Consider the following 17,994-nt stretch of genomic DNA (forward strand, 5'->3'; position numbering starts at 1 on the left):
AAAAATAAAATAGATCTTATTATTATTATTATTCGTAGCAGTAGTAATAGTAGTAGTTGTAGTACTGTTGTTGCTGTACTAATAATAAAAAGCATATTTATTTATTTATTTATTTTTTACTTTTTGACGCCACCGTGTTTTCATTAGGTCATGTAAGGATGGTTTAAAAACTACCTAAAATTACAAAAAAAAATTAATATGACGGTGGTTTCAAAATATTCTGTAAGATTTCTACTGTTAGGTTTCAATTCAATAATTCACCTACTAATGATTTACAATGTATTTGCAGAATAAGTAGCCTAATAAGAATGAAGCACACCCAACTTATCGTAATTATCGAGAGTTTAAAGATGGTTTTAAACACTGGATACCGTTTTGAGGGGATGGGCAAATTTTGAATCCCATGCAGTACAATATGATCATAATGGTATGATTAGGCTGTTTATTTTGTGATATAATTTAAATTCAACCACGCGAACTTGTCCTTCAACCACATGAACTGCGGGGGGAAAAAAACAGAAAAACAGAAATAACATGCTAAGGAACGATGCAATATCAAGCTGAATTTATGCTCTGCTGCCCCCTTGCGGTGGTGTGCAGGCGCCGTTTCTATAAATCTGCGTTGTCAATGACCGCTCGATCATGAACGATGAAGCGCTTTGCGCGGACGCGCGTTTGGAGCGGGCGCTGTGTGGAACTGCTGATCCGTGCGTCATCTAGATGACACCGATGGTTTGACTGGCGCAACCAGGATTCAATAAATTGTGGAACGACGCACCGCCTGTTCTGGAATTATGTCCGCACATTGCATGAAAGTTATGTTACTCTTGAAAAAGAAAAGTTTGTATAAAGGATTAAATGGGGATGCATGGGGGTAATGCTTTTTTAAGTCACACTTGCAAATTGCGAAAGCTAAATATACACTGTGTACAAATGTTCCATCCTGGAGAGTCTGTTTCAGACTGGCAGTACCTAGGAAATCTATGAAAAAATGGAAATAGAAGTGTATACTATATCACAAGGTTTGGTTTGGCCAGTTTCAAAAAGCTAAATGCTCCGTTGAGGAAAGACGCTCATTCACCCCATGTATAATTTCGCATTCTTTTTTTTGTCCTTATCAGAAAGGAAGAATAAGAATAGGAATACTCGTATTTTGAGTGATATCTCTGCACACGAACACTGCTCGCATTAATATCTAATTGTATCGAAGTAAATGGAGCCAAACAGAATCCACAGAGAAATTTGATTACATTTTGATAAGATTATTTGATCATTAACTTACATTAGCTACCAAGGGCAAATCACCTGAACTGACGTGCTATACAGTAGCCTAAAATCATTTCTTAACTAAATGGCAACAGTGCAAGTGATTAGTCATCAATGTTTAATCATTTGCAAACATTGATAAGCCCGGCTGATTAGGTACTTAGAGCAAGTCTGGCGCAAAACTCAGGGCACATGACCTTGTAAAACGCCAGGAACTGTGTTTGTGCTTCAGGCTGAGCTATTAGACGAGGTTATTGTTTAACTAATAACTGTTTTACGTTTCTAGTCAATTCTGAGCTGGAATCAACCGCAATGTTCATTTTATACATATCATAAATACCAACGCAAACTCAGACATCTTCAGATCTGGATCACTTAATCTGGCAACAATTTGTAGTTCTGCACTAAAAGCATAATCTAACATTTGTTCAGTTAAACATTTTTTTTCTACTTGGTTAAAACAATTAAAATGACCAAAAACAATTCATGGGTAATCACATCTTTACAAAAAGTATTTTATTCACAACAGTATATCATAAATACAGTTATTTATAACCTTATTTGTTCAGTAAGGTACTGGTACCTATACAACTGTACAATTCACAATGATGAAATATATACATTTTAAAAAGTAAAATCAAAGTTACAGAAAGATAGTTTCTCAAAAAAGAACAACTGCATGTATATGAACATATATAATGTGCAATAGTATGACTATCAGCAAAAGAGTACAGTTACCATCTGCTTTTTCACGCAACCACAACAATTAAATAATGAAGTTTAATATATGGCCTTAAACACAATATTTAGTCACAAATTCAGTCCGAACCTAATTTTAGATGCTATATTTTTAAACAGACATGAGCACATGGGTTGTGAGTTCCAGCACTAGAATGGTTCAGCAGTACTGCAGGTGACCAGCTGGGGGCAGACTGTTCCACTGTTCCAGACTAAATTCCACAGCCCTCACATCAGCACAGTAAAAAGCATTCAGAGATAAGGCTGAAAACCTAACCTACAAAGTACAAACACATGAGACACTCATTATAAGCTGTTTGCAAACTGAGAAATGAAAGGACACTAGGCGCCGTTCTGTGGAAAGTGATCAGAGGGTTACCTTACAGGTAACATTTAACGTGTACTTCTAACCACAGCTTGAAAGAATTTCCAGTTTGTCTGGGAAGAAGTCAATGAGCATTTAAAAGTGGATCCCAGATTTTGGTTGGATGTACTGATCTTAAAGCAGGTCATTGTGAGGTTGTGTAATGAAATCCTGGTTCAGTTCACTTTCCCTGGGTTTCACTGTCTCGGAGAAGTGCCCTGGGGCTTTTTAATGAATGGTTTGACATCCAGTACATTAAAAATACAGTATATCAGTGCACCATGATCCAGCAGGCTCAGTTAATGGGGTAATCTATCCACATGATGTAAAGATCAGTGAATCTGTAAGTTCATACATCTGTGGAGGACTGGAACAAAAGAAAACCTCCAAAAAACAAGCCTTGGGTATCGGAGAGGTGCTGATGGGAGCTGAAGTTCAATGCAGTTTTTAACTACATTAATTCCAGCTATAGACTTCAATTCCCCTTACCGCTTTTTCACAAATGACTATACTTAGATTCACCAGTCTCAAGACCAGGTCAGCATAAATTTACAGGGAGAATACAAAAGGCTGTTTATTCCCAATACAGCCTTTCAAAGTATAAGATACTAAACAGATGGCCTCATAAACCTCCAATGAACATCTTTTGTACTTTTAGATTTTTTTTAGTTCCGTCCTTTATATGAAAAAATGCACAGATCATTTGACGCAATATTAATTTATTGTCAATCTCAGCAAAATAAAAACCAAAATAAGCTCAGGATACATCACAGTCTGATTGAGCTGATGATCTGTCAACACTGTGGTTATTTTTATGTCAGCATAGTCTATATTCCCAGGAGAAATGGTTTGTAAATCTGTCTTCCATTTTAACTGAAAGTGCTTAACTTTCCAGTGCTTCAGGGAACTTTTCATGTGTCATTGTGTGTTTTTTTTTTCCTTTAATAGGGCTAGCTACTGTAAAATTTACCAGCAGATGGCAGTATGAAATTGATTATGAAATCCAAACTTTTGGGAATAATAAAGAAAAAAAGATTCTGTTTATGACAAAGCCAGATTTTTTTTTGGACTGAGAAGGCACTCATAATCTAAATGGATACAAATGTGCAAACGCTGGGCACTGACTAACAGTGGAACACACACACACACACACACACACACACACACACACACACACACACACACACACGCACACACACACACACACACACACAGACACACACACACACACACACACACACACAATCACACACACACACACACACACACACACACACACACACAATCACACACACACACACATACAATCACACACACACAATCACACACACACACACACACACACACACACACACACACAATCACACACACACACACACACACACACACACACACACACGCACACACACACACAGGCACAGATACACATACAGCCACACACACACACACACACAGGCACAGATACACATACAGCCACACACACACACACACACACACACACACACACACACACACACACACACACACACAGGCACAGATACACATGCAGCCACACACACACACACACACACACACACACACAGGCACAGATACACATGCAGCCACACACACACACACACACAGCCACACACACGCAGCCACACACACGCACACACACACACACACACACACACACACACACACACACAGGCACAGATACACATGCAGCCACACACACACACACAGCCACACACACGCACACACATGCTACCACGTTTCTACCCCATTAACCACCATTAAGTAAAGGAAATCAGCCACTGATGGGAGATTCTTTCTAAAAAGCTCCTTGGTCTCTAAGAACAGACTCAGGGCCATTATCAGTTCAAAGACAGACTCCTGGTTTCACCTGTCTGTACATTACCAGCTACCAGATGTCTACGCACACCTTACATGTCCGAAACAGAAAACAAATGCTTCTCTAAGCATCTAAGCAAGTTCAGTCCTTCTTCGGCCACTTACAGATGGCTTTTTCATAACAGTGAATCTAACAGCAGAAAGAACGTATCCCAGTTTCCTCACGGAGGATGGTAACATTGCAGAACTGTGGCGATGTTGCAGACAGCAGGGACTACTTTTGGGCTACATGATAGCATACAGACTGCTATGCCTGTTCATGTGTCAAATTGTCCTTCTGCACAAATTTCTGTGCAGATTCTCTGATCTTTATGGCAGGAGTCTCCTCCCATTTACAGCACAGACCTATGAGCAACATTACGCCCTCTCTGCACTCAGACAATAAATAGGCAACATCTCTGAAAAGTCCCTTCCGAGGACACAGAACCTCTGGGTGGTTAGAGTCTGCATCTGTGAGCTTCCATGGTGGGAGGGGGGGCAGGCCTAGGGCCAAGCAGCAGGAAGTGTGAGCCTGCAGTGTGGGGATGGGGTCGCTGGCCCCACCCACTATGGCTGAGGTTAGTTGTTAACCCCGCCCACTGACTGGAATTGAAGCACAAAGCTCCAACCACCAATATGACATTAAAACAGACATTCCTGTACACTGTTAGCTCTGGCTGCTGACTGACTCCAGCAGTGTATGGCTCCGTGATTGGTTCTGGTTACTGCTGGGGGTGGAGCTTGGGAGTGTGCTCTCTCCTGATGACAGGGAGGGGGTGGGCTTCTGTGTTGAACACCCAGTGCTCCAAGGGCAGGTGGTCATCCTCCGAGAACAGCAGGTAGAGGTATCTAGGAGGGCAGAGGGGTAGATGTTTGGTTTTTATATACGTCTAGTACAAACATGCAAAAAGGAGAAGTGTTGTCCTTTTTTGCATTATTTTAGAAGGTAAATTGCACAAACGGTAATTCACGAGTACAGTTATTCTTAGTGCATTAATCAGATAAGGTAATGAGAAGGCAGCAGAGCATCATGGGAAGGATTACTAAAAGATCACGACGCTTACTTGAGCGTCTCGGCCAGGAAGAAGCTCTGCTGGACGTCGTCGTGGCTGGGATGGTCGGCGTAGACATCCCGCACTCCGCTGTACCCCCCCTCCACCTTACAGTGCCGGTCCAGAGCCTGTAGGGGAGGGAAAGGAGACATCAGGATTGGGGGAAGCAGGAACGAGCGGCTGCACAGGTTTCTTTCTCTTGGGCCTTCATTTAGAACGATGGAAGTGAAGGTACCCAGCCCCACCCCTTATTTTAACATAGACTAACTCCTAGCTCTGCCCCCAAATCACATGAACCACCTCCTAACCCCAACCCCCTACATTCACATTGACCTTCTCCTAGCCCCACCTTGTTTATTCACCCAGACCACCTCCTGGCTCTACCCACTTTATTCATATGGACCACCTTCTAGCCCTATTTCCTACATCCCCTGGGACTACCTCCTTGCTCCACCGCCATATTCACCTGAACAGCTTTTTGATCTCTAAGGTGTCCTGATCTCTCCTGAACCACCCTTTCAGCCCCACCCCTTGTATTCACCTGTACCACCTCCCAGCCCCACTGCCTGTACTTGGGGTCGTGGGTGAACCTCCACAGATACATGTAGGTCTCTATGACCTCCGGCCGCAGGATGAAGTATTTCTCGTTCTGCCGCGTGGCGATGGCCTCCACCCCACCATCGAACCTGAAGGCTTCAGGGCCCAGCTTCAGATCTGCGGGAAACAAACACAAATACCAAACACATCTTCTCCCGAACCACGCCGGTCACAGGGTACCATCACCTCCTGCAAGATGCTGAAGACCCGAACCACGCCGGTCACAGGGTACCATCACCTCCTGCAAGATGCTGAAGACCCATTCCTGGCCCGGGGGTGTGTGGATCATTTAGAGTTACTGCAGCTTCAGATGCTACACCTTTACCAACAATCAGTTTAGGGCTAGGAAACCCAGAGAAGCACTCAGTGTAACCACTATGGCAACTCTGAGTGACTAAGCAGAGCAAAAATTACATTTATATTCTTACACATTTGTCTCAATGACTCAATGACTAATAAGAGTCAAACTAATGTAATTCTTCCTTAATTACTCAAAGGACCAATTTGGTTAGACTGAATACCCCCCCCCCCCCCATATGTGACTTACACTTCTGATCCATACAACAATATCAATCATGGAGTTGCCATGACTGACACATAACATGTTCATCCAAACTACAATAATAAATGTGTTACTTCAACCTCCACAGCAGAAGTCTGATTGGTTCAAAGCACCACATAACTCAAATGATCTGATAGCCCCGCCCTCTGAGTGAAGTTCTTCTCGTGTCAGTGTGGAATAGTGTGGCGGCCGTGGTGCACGTGACCGCGGTGCAGCCGGACTCACGAGTGCGAGCGTAGGACTCATGACATGTGCGAGCGATCTCTGCTGCCAGCTCCACATGCCGCTCCCTCCGGTCGCTGGGTGCGCCGTCAGCCCCCAGGGCGAACATGCCACCTGTGAAACAGGTTAGGTGACCCATCTTGTGCTCCAGCAGACCCCCCTTCCATTCGGCGATGTACGTCAGACCCCCTCGGGACTTGCGGATCATGTTCGACTCGATCGCCTGGAGGAAAGGAAATTGCAGCAATAGAAGGGTAGCTGAAATTCAGGTCATGCTGCATGCCGGAGAGAACTGTGTGGTTAACTGTGTGCCAGAGGCTGCTAACTGCGGGTTAGAAGAAGTTAAACATAGATTAGACTTCAAAAAGGCAGACACCTCCACATTTCTGAGAGTCTTTCTGCACTGCTTCTTCACAGATGAACATAAAAGAGTTCTCTGACAATAAAGACTGTGAGCTTATTTGTTTTCAGTGAACACAGCAGAGATACCATAAGTTGATTTCTGCTTTATTTCTTTGTATGCATGGGTCATCCAATTGTTACTTCACAACAATAATTTCACAATATGCAAACATATATCAGAACAGAAACAGAAGATCCCGTTGAGTTTAATGCAATCGCATGCTTGCATATAATTCCTAAAGCGAGTAGGAGTTCAGGCTAAGAAATTCAGGAGAATTATTGTTCTGTAAAATACATTTTAATATCCTTAGCTCCCTTGCATAACAAACAATATCCCATGTCACTAATCATTTTCTCTTCCCCATAAAACAGACAAAGCATTATCTCACATGCTGCTAATCATTATGGAAAATAAACAGAACAGCATATAACAGAAAACACCCCTGAGTGTTTGAAAGTAAAATTAAGATTTAGGCCAGTTTTGTACACTTTTTTATTGAGGATGCACAGAAAGGCCAAAAACATGACCAAACCTGCATTTCAGTGTATACCACCAGCATGTAAATGAAGTGCAATACTGTACTGGTAAACATAACTTCATAATCGTAAGTATATATTTGGTGCTTATTGTAAGCAGATTAATGAAATGGATATCTTGGCAGGCTTTGAAGGCCAAACGCCAAAAGTTTTACCCTCACCACCTTCCTGACAGTACTTGTGGTATCTTCTACACATCTCCCAAATGACCATTATTCAAGATCTACACCCCTCATTTCGCCAACACACAGGCCGATCTCATTCCATTCTCTCTCTCACCTGCAGGGCATCGAAATACAGTCTCTTCCCCTCCTCGTCCGCCTTGTCGGACATCAGCCAGGCCTTCAGCAGGTACTCGTAAAAGCTGTCTCCAAGCCCTCCGACGGACACGTGATCTGGAAGACAGGTTTGGGGGGGGGGGGGGGGGTTCACCATGATGACACGTGGGTACTCCGCCAGGCTGGCGGAGACGTGCACAAATCCCTGTTCACACGCTTCCTGCTGCACAACAAATGTGATTATTTGGCCTGGGCTGCTTCCCAGGGACACCTTTCTAAAGTGCGACTGCCGAGGGCCCTGGATTAATGCGATTTATCTCCTGATAGGTAATGGATTAGCGATGTCTGTGACCATGAGATTGGCAGTGTGACACGTTCGTTCTCCCCTGTGGCAGTGAGGAGGACGATGAGTGGATCAGCGGATCACTGCAGATCTCAGGGCCGATCCCTCTCAATGCGCTACAGCTGCAGGATCCCACTGAGATCCCTCCCAGAACAGAGACCGTGCAGGTGTGAGGTCACCTGTCCCCTCCTCTGCATTCTCAGTGATTACTGACTCCAGGGTCAGGGCCAGTAGCCTAATAACACCACATACAGTACTTGTTTTATAATGAATTTATCCACTTTACATTTTTTTCCTCCAGTAATACAGCCGCGTTGAAAGGTGTTAGTAAAACGTGATCTCCTGTGTGGGCACTGTACTGTATTATATTTTTATTCATGCTGGGATATTTCCAAACAAAATTGTCACATTTTATAGCATTAAATGTATATATATAATGTGTAATTGATTTTATTTTATGTTACCAAAGTGTAAAGTAAGATAACTATAGCACCACTTGGATTTCTGTCATACTGTATATATATAAATATATCTCAAAATTACATAATAAATAATGATAAAAGAGAGAACTACACAGCAAATTTTTGTGGGTTTAAATGTTTTTCCTTCTCCACAAAATGTTGTTGTTGTTTGTTTGTATGCGCGTGTGTGTGTATGTGCGTGCGTGCGTGTGTATTGGCAATTAACAAGAAAGACATAAATAAACCTGTTCCACAAAACTGCCAATAAAATGCATCCAGTTGTTGGCAACGTCATTTGTATCACAAACAAAGACAAGCACCTTCAGTCACACCAGCTCTGGCTCTCTGAGGTTTAACCTGTCAGGCAGGTAAGGCCAGAGACCGGTCGGACGAGGTGGGAACAAGTAAAGCCCTCTCCAATAACGAAGGAACCAGACATTTGAAATGCAGGTCTCTGTCACTCACTGGCTGGTGAAAGAAGCTGAGACAGCAGGGACTGACTTCAGCAGCACATTTGAAAGGGGTGTGTCTAGCGTCCCCTGTGGGTACAAGGGTGGAGGCGAACTTACGCTGACCCCACTGAGCACTGCTGGGGTTCAGGTAGTTGGGGTACAGTCCCTGAGGCTTGTCCAGACGATTCAGAACTTTCCGGATATTCATTACCTGAGAGCAACACATGATTATTTTGAACACATATTACAGAATTACAATGAAACATGATTTTGTGTAAAGACTAAAGGCTTACAGTACGGTAGAGTACTAATAATAAATGAATAACTTCAGGATACATTATTAACTGCACATTGTTAATGCTTAGTTCAACATTTATAAACATTAGTAAATGTGTTGTTAAGGATGAAGCACATATATTAGTGTGACGGTGTTGAGGTTTCTCACCTTCTGTGCAAACACTGCCTTTCCTGACAGTTTGCTCAGGTGCACGAACTCCAGGTGCAGGGTTCCATACTCTGCCAGGATGCTGCTCCCACCCGAGGCCCAGGGCCAGTTCCGGCCCACACCACTGCAAGACACGACCAGACGCTGACCAAAAAGGCTTTAAAAGACATGACCAGACGCTGACCGAAAAGTAGTTTTTACTTCCAGAGGCGCTCTGTCCCCAGAGACTTGCCTCAATCTGTCTCACAGTGGCCATTTTCAGAGGCCACCATCAGGCTGACCGATGTTCAGGCTGGAAACGTTACTTCCCAGATCAAGTAGTTTTGCTTCATTTATAAAAGAGTAACAGTGTGATCTCTAAGAGCGGTGAACAAAGATTCCAATATCAAATGTCGTGAGGTAACATTTAAATACATCTAGGAGTTTTCACTCAACAACATGTGGTGCACTGGGCTCCGGAGTGGTGCAGGCAGCAAGGTGTTCCTCTGGAGTCCTCATCTGATCATCAACCAATAGTGACCAGTAACCTACAGCTGCAAAGCAGCCTGGCTTTGTTCCCCTGGGGTAGAGATGTATATATCTGCAGGGTCTCTTCGATGAAATCAGTGGGGGTTCACCCATCCTCCAGCTGACACCCACGGCTTTGTGGGAATTGTAGTGTGAATAACAGCCGCTGGGTGCATGCGCGGGTGGGTGGACTGCATTCCCCTGGCCTCACCAGTGTTGTACAGTGGCAGAGACTCTTGGGGAGAAGAGTATAATGAGCAACTGCTGATTCCAAACAGGGTTGCATGAAAAAAGTGGGAAAAAATTCCACATTATGTGTTTATATGCAAAACCTACTGTTGTTTCTAAATGACCTGAGTGGCGAAGTGATTGCTTCTGCTAACCTCTTTCAGACCGGCTGGCTTTCCGCCTGCTCGTCCTGATTGTTGATTGAAGCCACTCAGAGCTGCTCAGGCGAGTGAGCCCTGCGATTTTACGCTCCAGGCTGCTCTCCTTTACTTTAAAAAATCTGCCTGCTTCTGACACTCGAAGCCTCCTTCTCCGAATGAAGGACAACGATTTCGCCTGCTCCATGATCTCTCTGCACAACATCCCTTCTGCTGGACCACCTCCAGATACACCCATATACAAACCATCTGAATAAGCCCTTCAAAGCCTTTCCCTGTAACAGTAAAAAATGGTAGCACTTTATTTTAAGGACCTATTCATACTATTAGAAGCCAGCTGATTGATACATTTCTACCTATTAATTACATACGATGTATTTTTAATAGTAAACTGTGAGCAGGCAGTAAATGGCTAATTTACTTGCTCACGGCTTAAAACATAGTGCTCATGGACCTCAGGGCAGGTAGAAGCTGAATTGCTGTGTTCTCTGTGTTCAGATTTTGTAATGCCGTTTAGGCAATTCTTAACTTTTTGTCTATCATGACAGCAATACATGTTTGCTGTCAGTACTTCGGCCCCCTAGCCCTTGTTTTTGTGTGCTTCCTGTCTGTCAGTGTCGTCCATGTGCTTTTGTTTACAGTTCCCATGCGTTCCTGCCCTGCCCCGCTGTCCGCCCTGTCACCATCCACCTGATTTCCTGATCACCTCCACCTGCCTGCCTGCCCACCTGCATCCCATCACCTCGTCAGCCCAGCCCTATATACACCCTGCTTGTCTCTGTCTCGTCTCAGTTTTGTACCTGCCTGATTACTCATGTTTGTTCCTGGGCTGACGTCCACTTGGCATCCAACTTCGTCCCTGCCCACCGCCCTGCCTTGGTTGCCTGTTCTGACCTGCCTGCCCGGATTGACCCAGCCTGCTCTTGTTTGTTCTGCCTCGGCCTGCCTCTCTGGTTTTTGACCCTGCCTGCTCTGCCTTACGTACCTGCCCTGCGATTTTCCCCAACCAATAACGCCTCCTGGAACTTGAGTACTCCTGGTTTGTGTGTGTGTCCGTGCCTGCGCCCTGACAGTTCACTTTTTGCAATTCAGAGGTTGCTTCTTACTTTTTCAAATTTACTTTAGCATTTTCTCCATCCCCTTGACTTTGCAGATTATAAACCCAATTTTATGTCATTGTGCTAATGCTAGTTAATCACAGCTTTCAAAAAATAATACCCAATGTGACATTGGTTATTTGAAATATCAAACACTTTTTCATTTTTTGTATAATTACCATCATGCAGCAATACTCAGCCAGATGAGAGCAGGTGTGTTTCAACAGCAATCTGAGCATGAAATCGGGGCAGCAACCACTATAATCTCAAATAGACAGAGTGCATGTCGGAGGAGGAGACACTGACCCAGGAACAGGGACCTCGACTTCTGCTCCTCATGGTCACTGTGACTTATTACAGCTGGAACAAGGGTTATGCACAGTATCTGCTGCTTTGCAAAAAGCAATGACAGTGCTAGTGACTTTTCTTTCAGATTGGTCTGTAGAAGGCCTTAGCTTTCCAGAGGGGAATGTGCTGTTTCTGATCTCACAAAGACTGATATCTGTAAATTTCTTCAGGAAGTACTATCATTTTACCACTGTCACTGATTGCTTCCTCAAAATCCAAAAATAATCTGAATGAAAATGATATCCCACGAAACGCTGTGTGACACACACACACTGCTGTGGAAAAATCCACCCAGCCTAAACGAGGAGCTTTAATTTGGCCACTCTCACCTCGAGCGCCTCAATCAAAGCGTCCCCACAGAGTGGCAGGAGTGATTGTACAGCTGGAAAATCAGCTGAAAGAACGAATCCGCTCCGCTGCGGTACTGTGCTTCTCCCTCACACAGGAAAATCATCATAAAGATGCATGCGGTGACATCGGGCCCCTCAAGCTTCAAGTATTAATACAACTGGGATACATGCAAAACACACCTTAAATAGATGCAATGCCTTTCTCTGCAGGGGAAACACTGTGCTTGACTATGAATGCTAATATTTCAGACTTGGCGTCTAGCTTTACTTATTTCTCAGAGAAAACTTCACAAAAAAATACTTGCATTGCGGTGCAATCATACAAGCGGTGCTCCTGACACACACTGGAATATGGAGCTTAAAGGCACTTGGATGGTTAATTAAGAAAATAAAATCCAGGAAAGTGTTTAGTTGGCCATCACAAGCACAGAGCCAGTTAACAGCCCTCAAAGTGCTGCCTGATGTGTATTTATCCTTCACATTTATCATTCTGTAGAACCAGCCAGGAATATTTTTCATGCAGGGACACCAAACAGCACACAAGCCGGTACACTTCATTTTTGGTTTTATGTTTGTTTATTGGCTGCCTGTCATATTTGCTGCCATGCTACACAGCCTCTGAGCGAGGAGGTAAACCGCAAGTCCAGGGCCTGCACTGTCAGTTTCCCCACACATCCCAGGGCATTGTGGGTATAATTACATTCCATTACATTTATTTAGCAGATGCTCTTATCCAGAGCAACTTCCAGCACAATAGAACAATAGAACATAGGTTATTTTTAATCGCAAACTGTTTACTGTGTACTGTGTGTACTGCGTACTGTGACTTATGTACTGTGTGTGTTGTGTATGCTACAGGTGTGCTGAATTGTCATAGGTACAGCTATGAAAAAATGCATCCTTTTGTATGGACGCACCTGCGCTGCCAGCAGCCAGCTCTTCCCTGATTGCCTTCTGTTGAAATGAAAATGGAAGTTTCTGTCTGTGTAACTACTCCCAGACTGATGCAGTGCTCATTACACAGAAGTGTTTACCCTAAAGGGGGAAGACATATGGTGATAATCCACTACAGGACATGGTCAAGAGAGCCGTGTGAAATCTCACTCGCTGTGCTTGTGATGTAAAACACCGCCAGCCTCGCCCTGAAATCGGCTGGCAGAGGGCTGCTTCAGGCAGTCTGGGGGGTTGCAGCAGAGGTGTATGGGGGTTTGAGTGCAGTCAGGACTCAGGAAGGAAGCACATTAAGGATTGACCAGGAAGACGGTTTAGCTCCAGGAGCATGCTCAGTTGAGCAAACCCTTACAGGAAAATAACAAGTTCAATAACTGAAATGTGTTCAGCTCTGTTGAGTTAGCGGAACAGTTTATGTTCCGCTAACTCAACAGAGACAGTGATCTCATAGGTACAGGCAGGGCTTGGCAGGCATAACTTCAGGTTTGTAAGTTAAACAATGCTGTGAACTAAATCTGTAGCAGGTGTCATGCACTACAGGGGACAGTCTGACTTTCAGCAGCTTTCTTCATACCAAGGCGCCGGAAAAAGAACAGAAGAAATATATGCAAACATGCTGTGTAACATGAAGTATCTCCTGTAATATCACATAATGACAAATTCGTGCTGCCTCTCTGAAGGCAGATTTACCATCATCTCAACAGCCTGAGGCAGCTAAAATCCTGCTCAGAAGGCTAATTACAGCAATTGTTAAGTTAACGTGTTTGTCACAAACTAAAAACAGAACATGAATAATTGCGTAAATCGAACAAAGCAGACAGAAAACAAAGCAGTGAATAAAGCCGCCCTCCTCATCAATCCGCATAAACCAGGGCTTTTTTTATCTTTTGTCGTTAGGAAAATATGTCATGCTTCTGACTTCTCAACAATTAAAAGTTTTCTCGCAAATGAAGCCTGCAAAGAAATAACAAAGAAAAAGAAATTCCCTCACATCTGTCATTTAGATTTTCACTACATTACCAGCCATCAGTCCCCGGTTCCAGAAACGCGAAGCTGTCTGCAGACCCTAGTGAATCCATGTATTGACTGACAGAATTGGAAGGATGTCTGTCCGACCCCCTGCAACTGGGACTGCAACTGAATCAATCCAAAAATTCAATACATAAATAGATAAATAAATGTGAGGCAGGTAGACCCAGTAAATGATTAAATAAAAAGAATGTGTAACTGCATTTGCATTGGAAGAGTGTGTCTCTGTCTGTTTGCATCAAAGGGGGCTGGTAACAAGGGGTCCAGGCTGATTCAAAGAACCAATGATCTTGTGCAATCCCTAATTATCCCCCATTATTATGATTATTATGATTATTATTATTATTATTATGATTATTATTATTATTATTATTACACATAGCAGTAGTAGTGGCAGTAAAAGATGTTGTAACAGTAGTAGTAGAGAACATTATATTAATAAACAGTCACTGGCTTCTGCCTTCTCCTTCACACAAAAGGTAAGTGAGCCGGACAGGATGGATGGAAACTCTAATTAATTACCTCATATCAAAAGTTTCCTCATCATTAAAGCTGTAATTAACTATGACACAGTGAGTGTGTAATTCCAGCAGATAATGATTCCCCCCCCCCAAGTGTCTGGCATTCAATCCCTCTCATTCTCTGAACAAACACTGTTTTGGCATTTGGTCACGTTATTGGAACAGCAGAAGCCGCTTTGAGGGAGGTCTGTGTTTTATCAATTCATACAGCTGGACTGTTATCAGTGTTTCTTCGCTCGGTGACTGACACTTAATTATTCATGTCACCTGGGTATTTACTGAATCAGCCAGGTCTCCCCTTACGCAAGTGAGGTGGCAGTGCCCAAGCTGGGAATCAAACCTGTAACCTCCTGGTAACCTCTTTTTTTCTGCTGGTTCCTTAGTGAGGAAGAGGAGGTGTGGTGCTGACCTGCTGAGGTTGAGGAGGGCCCAGGGGACGCCGGAGGGGGTCTGAAAGGCAGGCAGCAGCTTCAGTCCCAGCTCCACCGCTTTCCTCCTGAACACCTGGGGAGACACACCTGGGGGAGTGAACAGCAGGAACAACCACCTCCCACCCACACTGTCCCCCTGCACTGCAGAGACCAGCCAGGAGGACCGGCGATGGGCTAACTACACACACAGGTCATTATAAGTCACCATCTAATGCCATAGGAAAATCAGAGATGCTGTATAATACAGCGGCTCATGTTAGGAGGGCTGTCATGTGTCAACACTTTGCCATCTCAACTTCTCCAGCACCGCAGAGCGGCTTGCTTCCTGGTAGAACACAATCACGAGTGTCACGGGGTGTCACCATGGCGATAATTCCGCTGGCACTTCCATCACGATGAGGTCAGCCAGCCGCAGTTGTGTGCCTATCGCATACACGTCACCCTTTCTCGTTACCTCCCTCTCGTTTTGTCAAAGACAAAGCAGACATCGGTAAATGGCATGTTCATTAATGCTTATGTTTCTTGCACAGCCTCTCTTTGGTTATTAAGTTCTGCTCATTTTAAATAGACAATGGAGACAAATTCAAGCTGCTCGAAATATGAAAATGGTTATTTCAAAAGTGGCAGAGAGCAGACTCTGGGAATCGAAATTCTGCGAGAGTGAAAATCCTTCCCCTCCATCTCACTTGACACCATTTTCCAGCCCACCTGATCAGACGATGGAGCCACTGAGATGGAAAGGGGCGAGCTGTCCCATCAACACCACAGAGTTTAATCCGGAAAATACATATTTCATGCCAGAAAAGCAGAGATATGAAATAAAACTATTTTTGGGCTCCAGACAGTCTGGCAGGAATGTTCATTTTTAAAAACCCACACGCTTCACAAAGGTGTACGAAAACATGCCAAGAACATGCCTTTTTAATGCCATTTACACATTTAATGCCATTTATGCATTTAATGCCATTTACACATTTAATGCCATTTACGCACGCTTCACAGAGAGACTGACACCTTAGGCACGCATACGATGCAGTATGTAAACTGCAATGCTAACCATGTGCATACGATGCAGTATGTAAACTGCAATGCTAACCATGTGTGCTGGGGCACCACTGTGCCATCCCTGGGTAAAGTGCTGAAGCTGAGCTGCTTCAGTGAATATCCAGCAGTTTATATGGTCATGTAAGATATGAGGTATGTACATAACCTTGGGAAAGGCCACCTGTATAATAATAATAATAATAATAATAATAAAAATAATAAGTAGTAGTAGTAGTATGATAGTAGTTCAACAGCATGAATGTTGTGAATGTTATTCATTTCTTACTGGATTTTTGGCATTGTTTGCAAAGGGACTTAAAAAGAGCTTAAAAAGGCGATGATTCTTCAGATTTATTCCCAAAGTATTACTATCACACATATCACACATTAATAATCTTTTCCAAGGGAAAAGTAAGGATATGATACCCCAGCGCACCAGTAACACCAGCACCAGTCAAGGCTGTAACATTGTTAAGTTGTGTTCTTTCTTTTAAGAACTGTAGATACATTGTGCAGAGACAGTGCATGCCAAAGCCATGAAGTGTGATGCCGTTTTTTTAATGAGGTCATATGCAGTTTAACAATCGGACTGAAAATCGCATCACTGCAATAAAGCTGAACAGTCCTCCTCTCCTCTCTGTCCTTCCTCTGGAATGGGGCCGCCATTTGCTTCATGGCTCATTTCTGAGGCATCAAATATTGAGCTCAGTTTGTTGGAAGAAAAAAAAAATGCACTGAGGTCTGGTAATCGATTTTGGAATGATTCCACCCTCTTTCGGTGTCCTTGGTCCGGTACCAGCCCTCAGGCGATGTCACAAAAGAGCCTGTGAATAATTCTCCCAGCTCTCCTCCGGCTGCCTGTTGCCGAGCAATGCAGGGAGGATATTGCACACGCAGTAATGATTGCCTCCTTCCAAGCCCTAAGGATCTTCAAATCATATCAGCTGTGTTCTGCCTGGGCTGCCTGAGATTTTAATACAGTAATCGTACTTCTCCAACCAAACCCTCAGAGAGTCCATCAGCAGGTTCACTGCAAATCATTAAATCCTATCTCTTGTTTGCAGGTTAAAACCACCAGAAAATGACAGGCTTACATTTAATTTGTATGATTAACGTCCTCAATAAAGCCATGACACCTCTGCATCAATAAAGGAGACTTTATCTTTTGAAACCATTCGGTGTAGCGGTGCTGGTTTAACAAGCAGTTCAATAGGCCCTCTGTGAATGACAGTGGTGTTATACAATCACACATTTGATAATGCTCAACTCGTCCCACATAGCTTCAATACTGATAAAAATGAGTACAATTATGTTCAAAATGTTCAGTATAATAATGAGAAAATTACACAAATATTTTTAGACATTAATATAGAGGATCATTATATATAATATATATTATATCATATAACATTATGAAAAGTTGTATTTGTAATTGTGTGTAGTGTTGGTTTTCCATTACAAATTTAGTGCAGTGGTAACTCTTTCAGCACTATCCATGTTGTCCACAGCATTATGCTACATATAAATTACACAAGCACACTGAACACTGACACAGGCCTGCTATCCTGTGTCCTGGATGTATGCATCATCATGTGGAGACCAGGTCAGGAAAGTTATTTGTGTGTGTGTGCGTGTGTGTGTGTGTGCGTGTGTGTGTGTGTGTGTGTGTGTGTGTGTGAGAGAGAGAGAGAGAGAGATATTGCAATTAATAAATCACTGATGCTTACTGCTTTACACTA

The 17,994-nt window shown here is 43.4% G+C and overlaps 1 protein-coding gene across 1 annotated transcript in view; it reads right to left on the minus strand.

Annotated features, from left to right (window-relative positions):
• Positions 1-4,924: 4,924 nt before the first annotated feature.
• LOC118787259 (mannosyl-oligosaccharide 1,2-alpha-mannosidase IA-like) overlaps positions 4,925-17,994 on the minus strand; it is a 32,452-nt gene continuing 19,382 nt past the window's right edge. Inside the window, exons 5-12 of the mRNA XM_036542759.1 lie at positions 15,190-15,284; positions 9,592-9,715; positions 9,264-9,357; positions 7,892-8,007; positions 6,677-6,896; positions 5,834-6,006; positions 5,305-5,420; positions 4,925-5,089 (exon numbers count right to left, since the gene is read on the minus strand). Of these exons, the coding sequence (XP_036398652.1) occupies positions 4,963-5,089; positions 5,305-5,420; positions 5,834-6,006; positions 6,677-6,896; positions 7,892-8,007; positions 9,264-9,357; positions 9,592-9,715; positions 15,190-15,284 (1,065 nt within the window). The 3' untranslated portion in view covers positions 4,925-4,962. The remainder of the gene's footprint in view (positions 5,090-5,304; positions 5,421-5,833; positions 6,007-6,676; positions 6,897-7,891; positions 8,008-9,263; positions 9,358-9,591; positions 9,716-15,189; positions 15,285-17,994) is intronic.

The sequence above is a fragment of the Megalops cyprinoides genome, chromosome 12 (genome assembly GCF_013368585.1).
Source record: "Megalops cyprinoides isolate fMegCyp1 chromosome 12, fMegCyp1.pri, whole genome shotgun sequence".
NCBI classification, from domain to species: Eukaryota; Metazoa; Chordata; class Actinopteri; order Elopiformes; family Megalopidae; genus Megalops; species Megalops cyprinoides.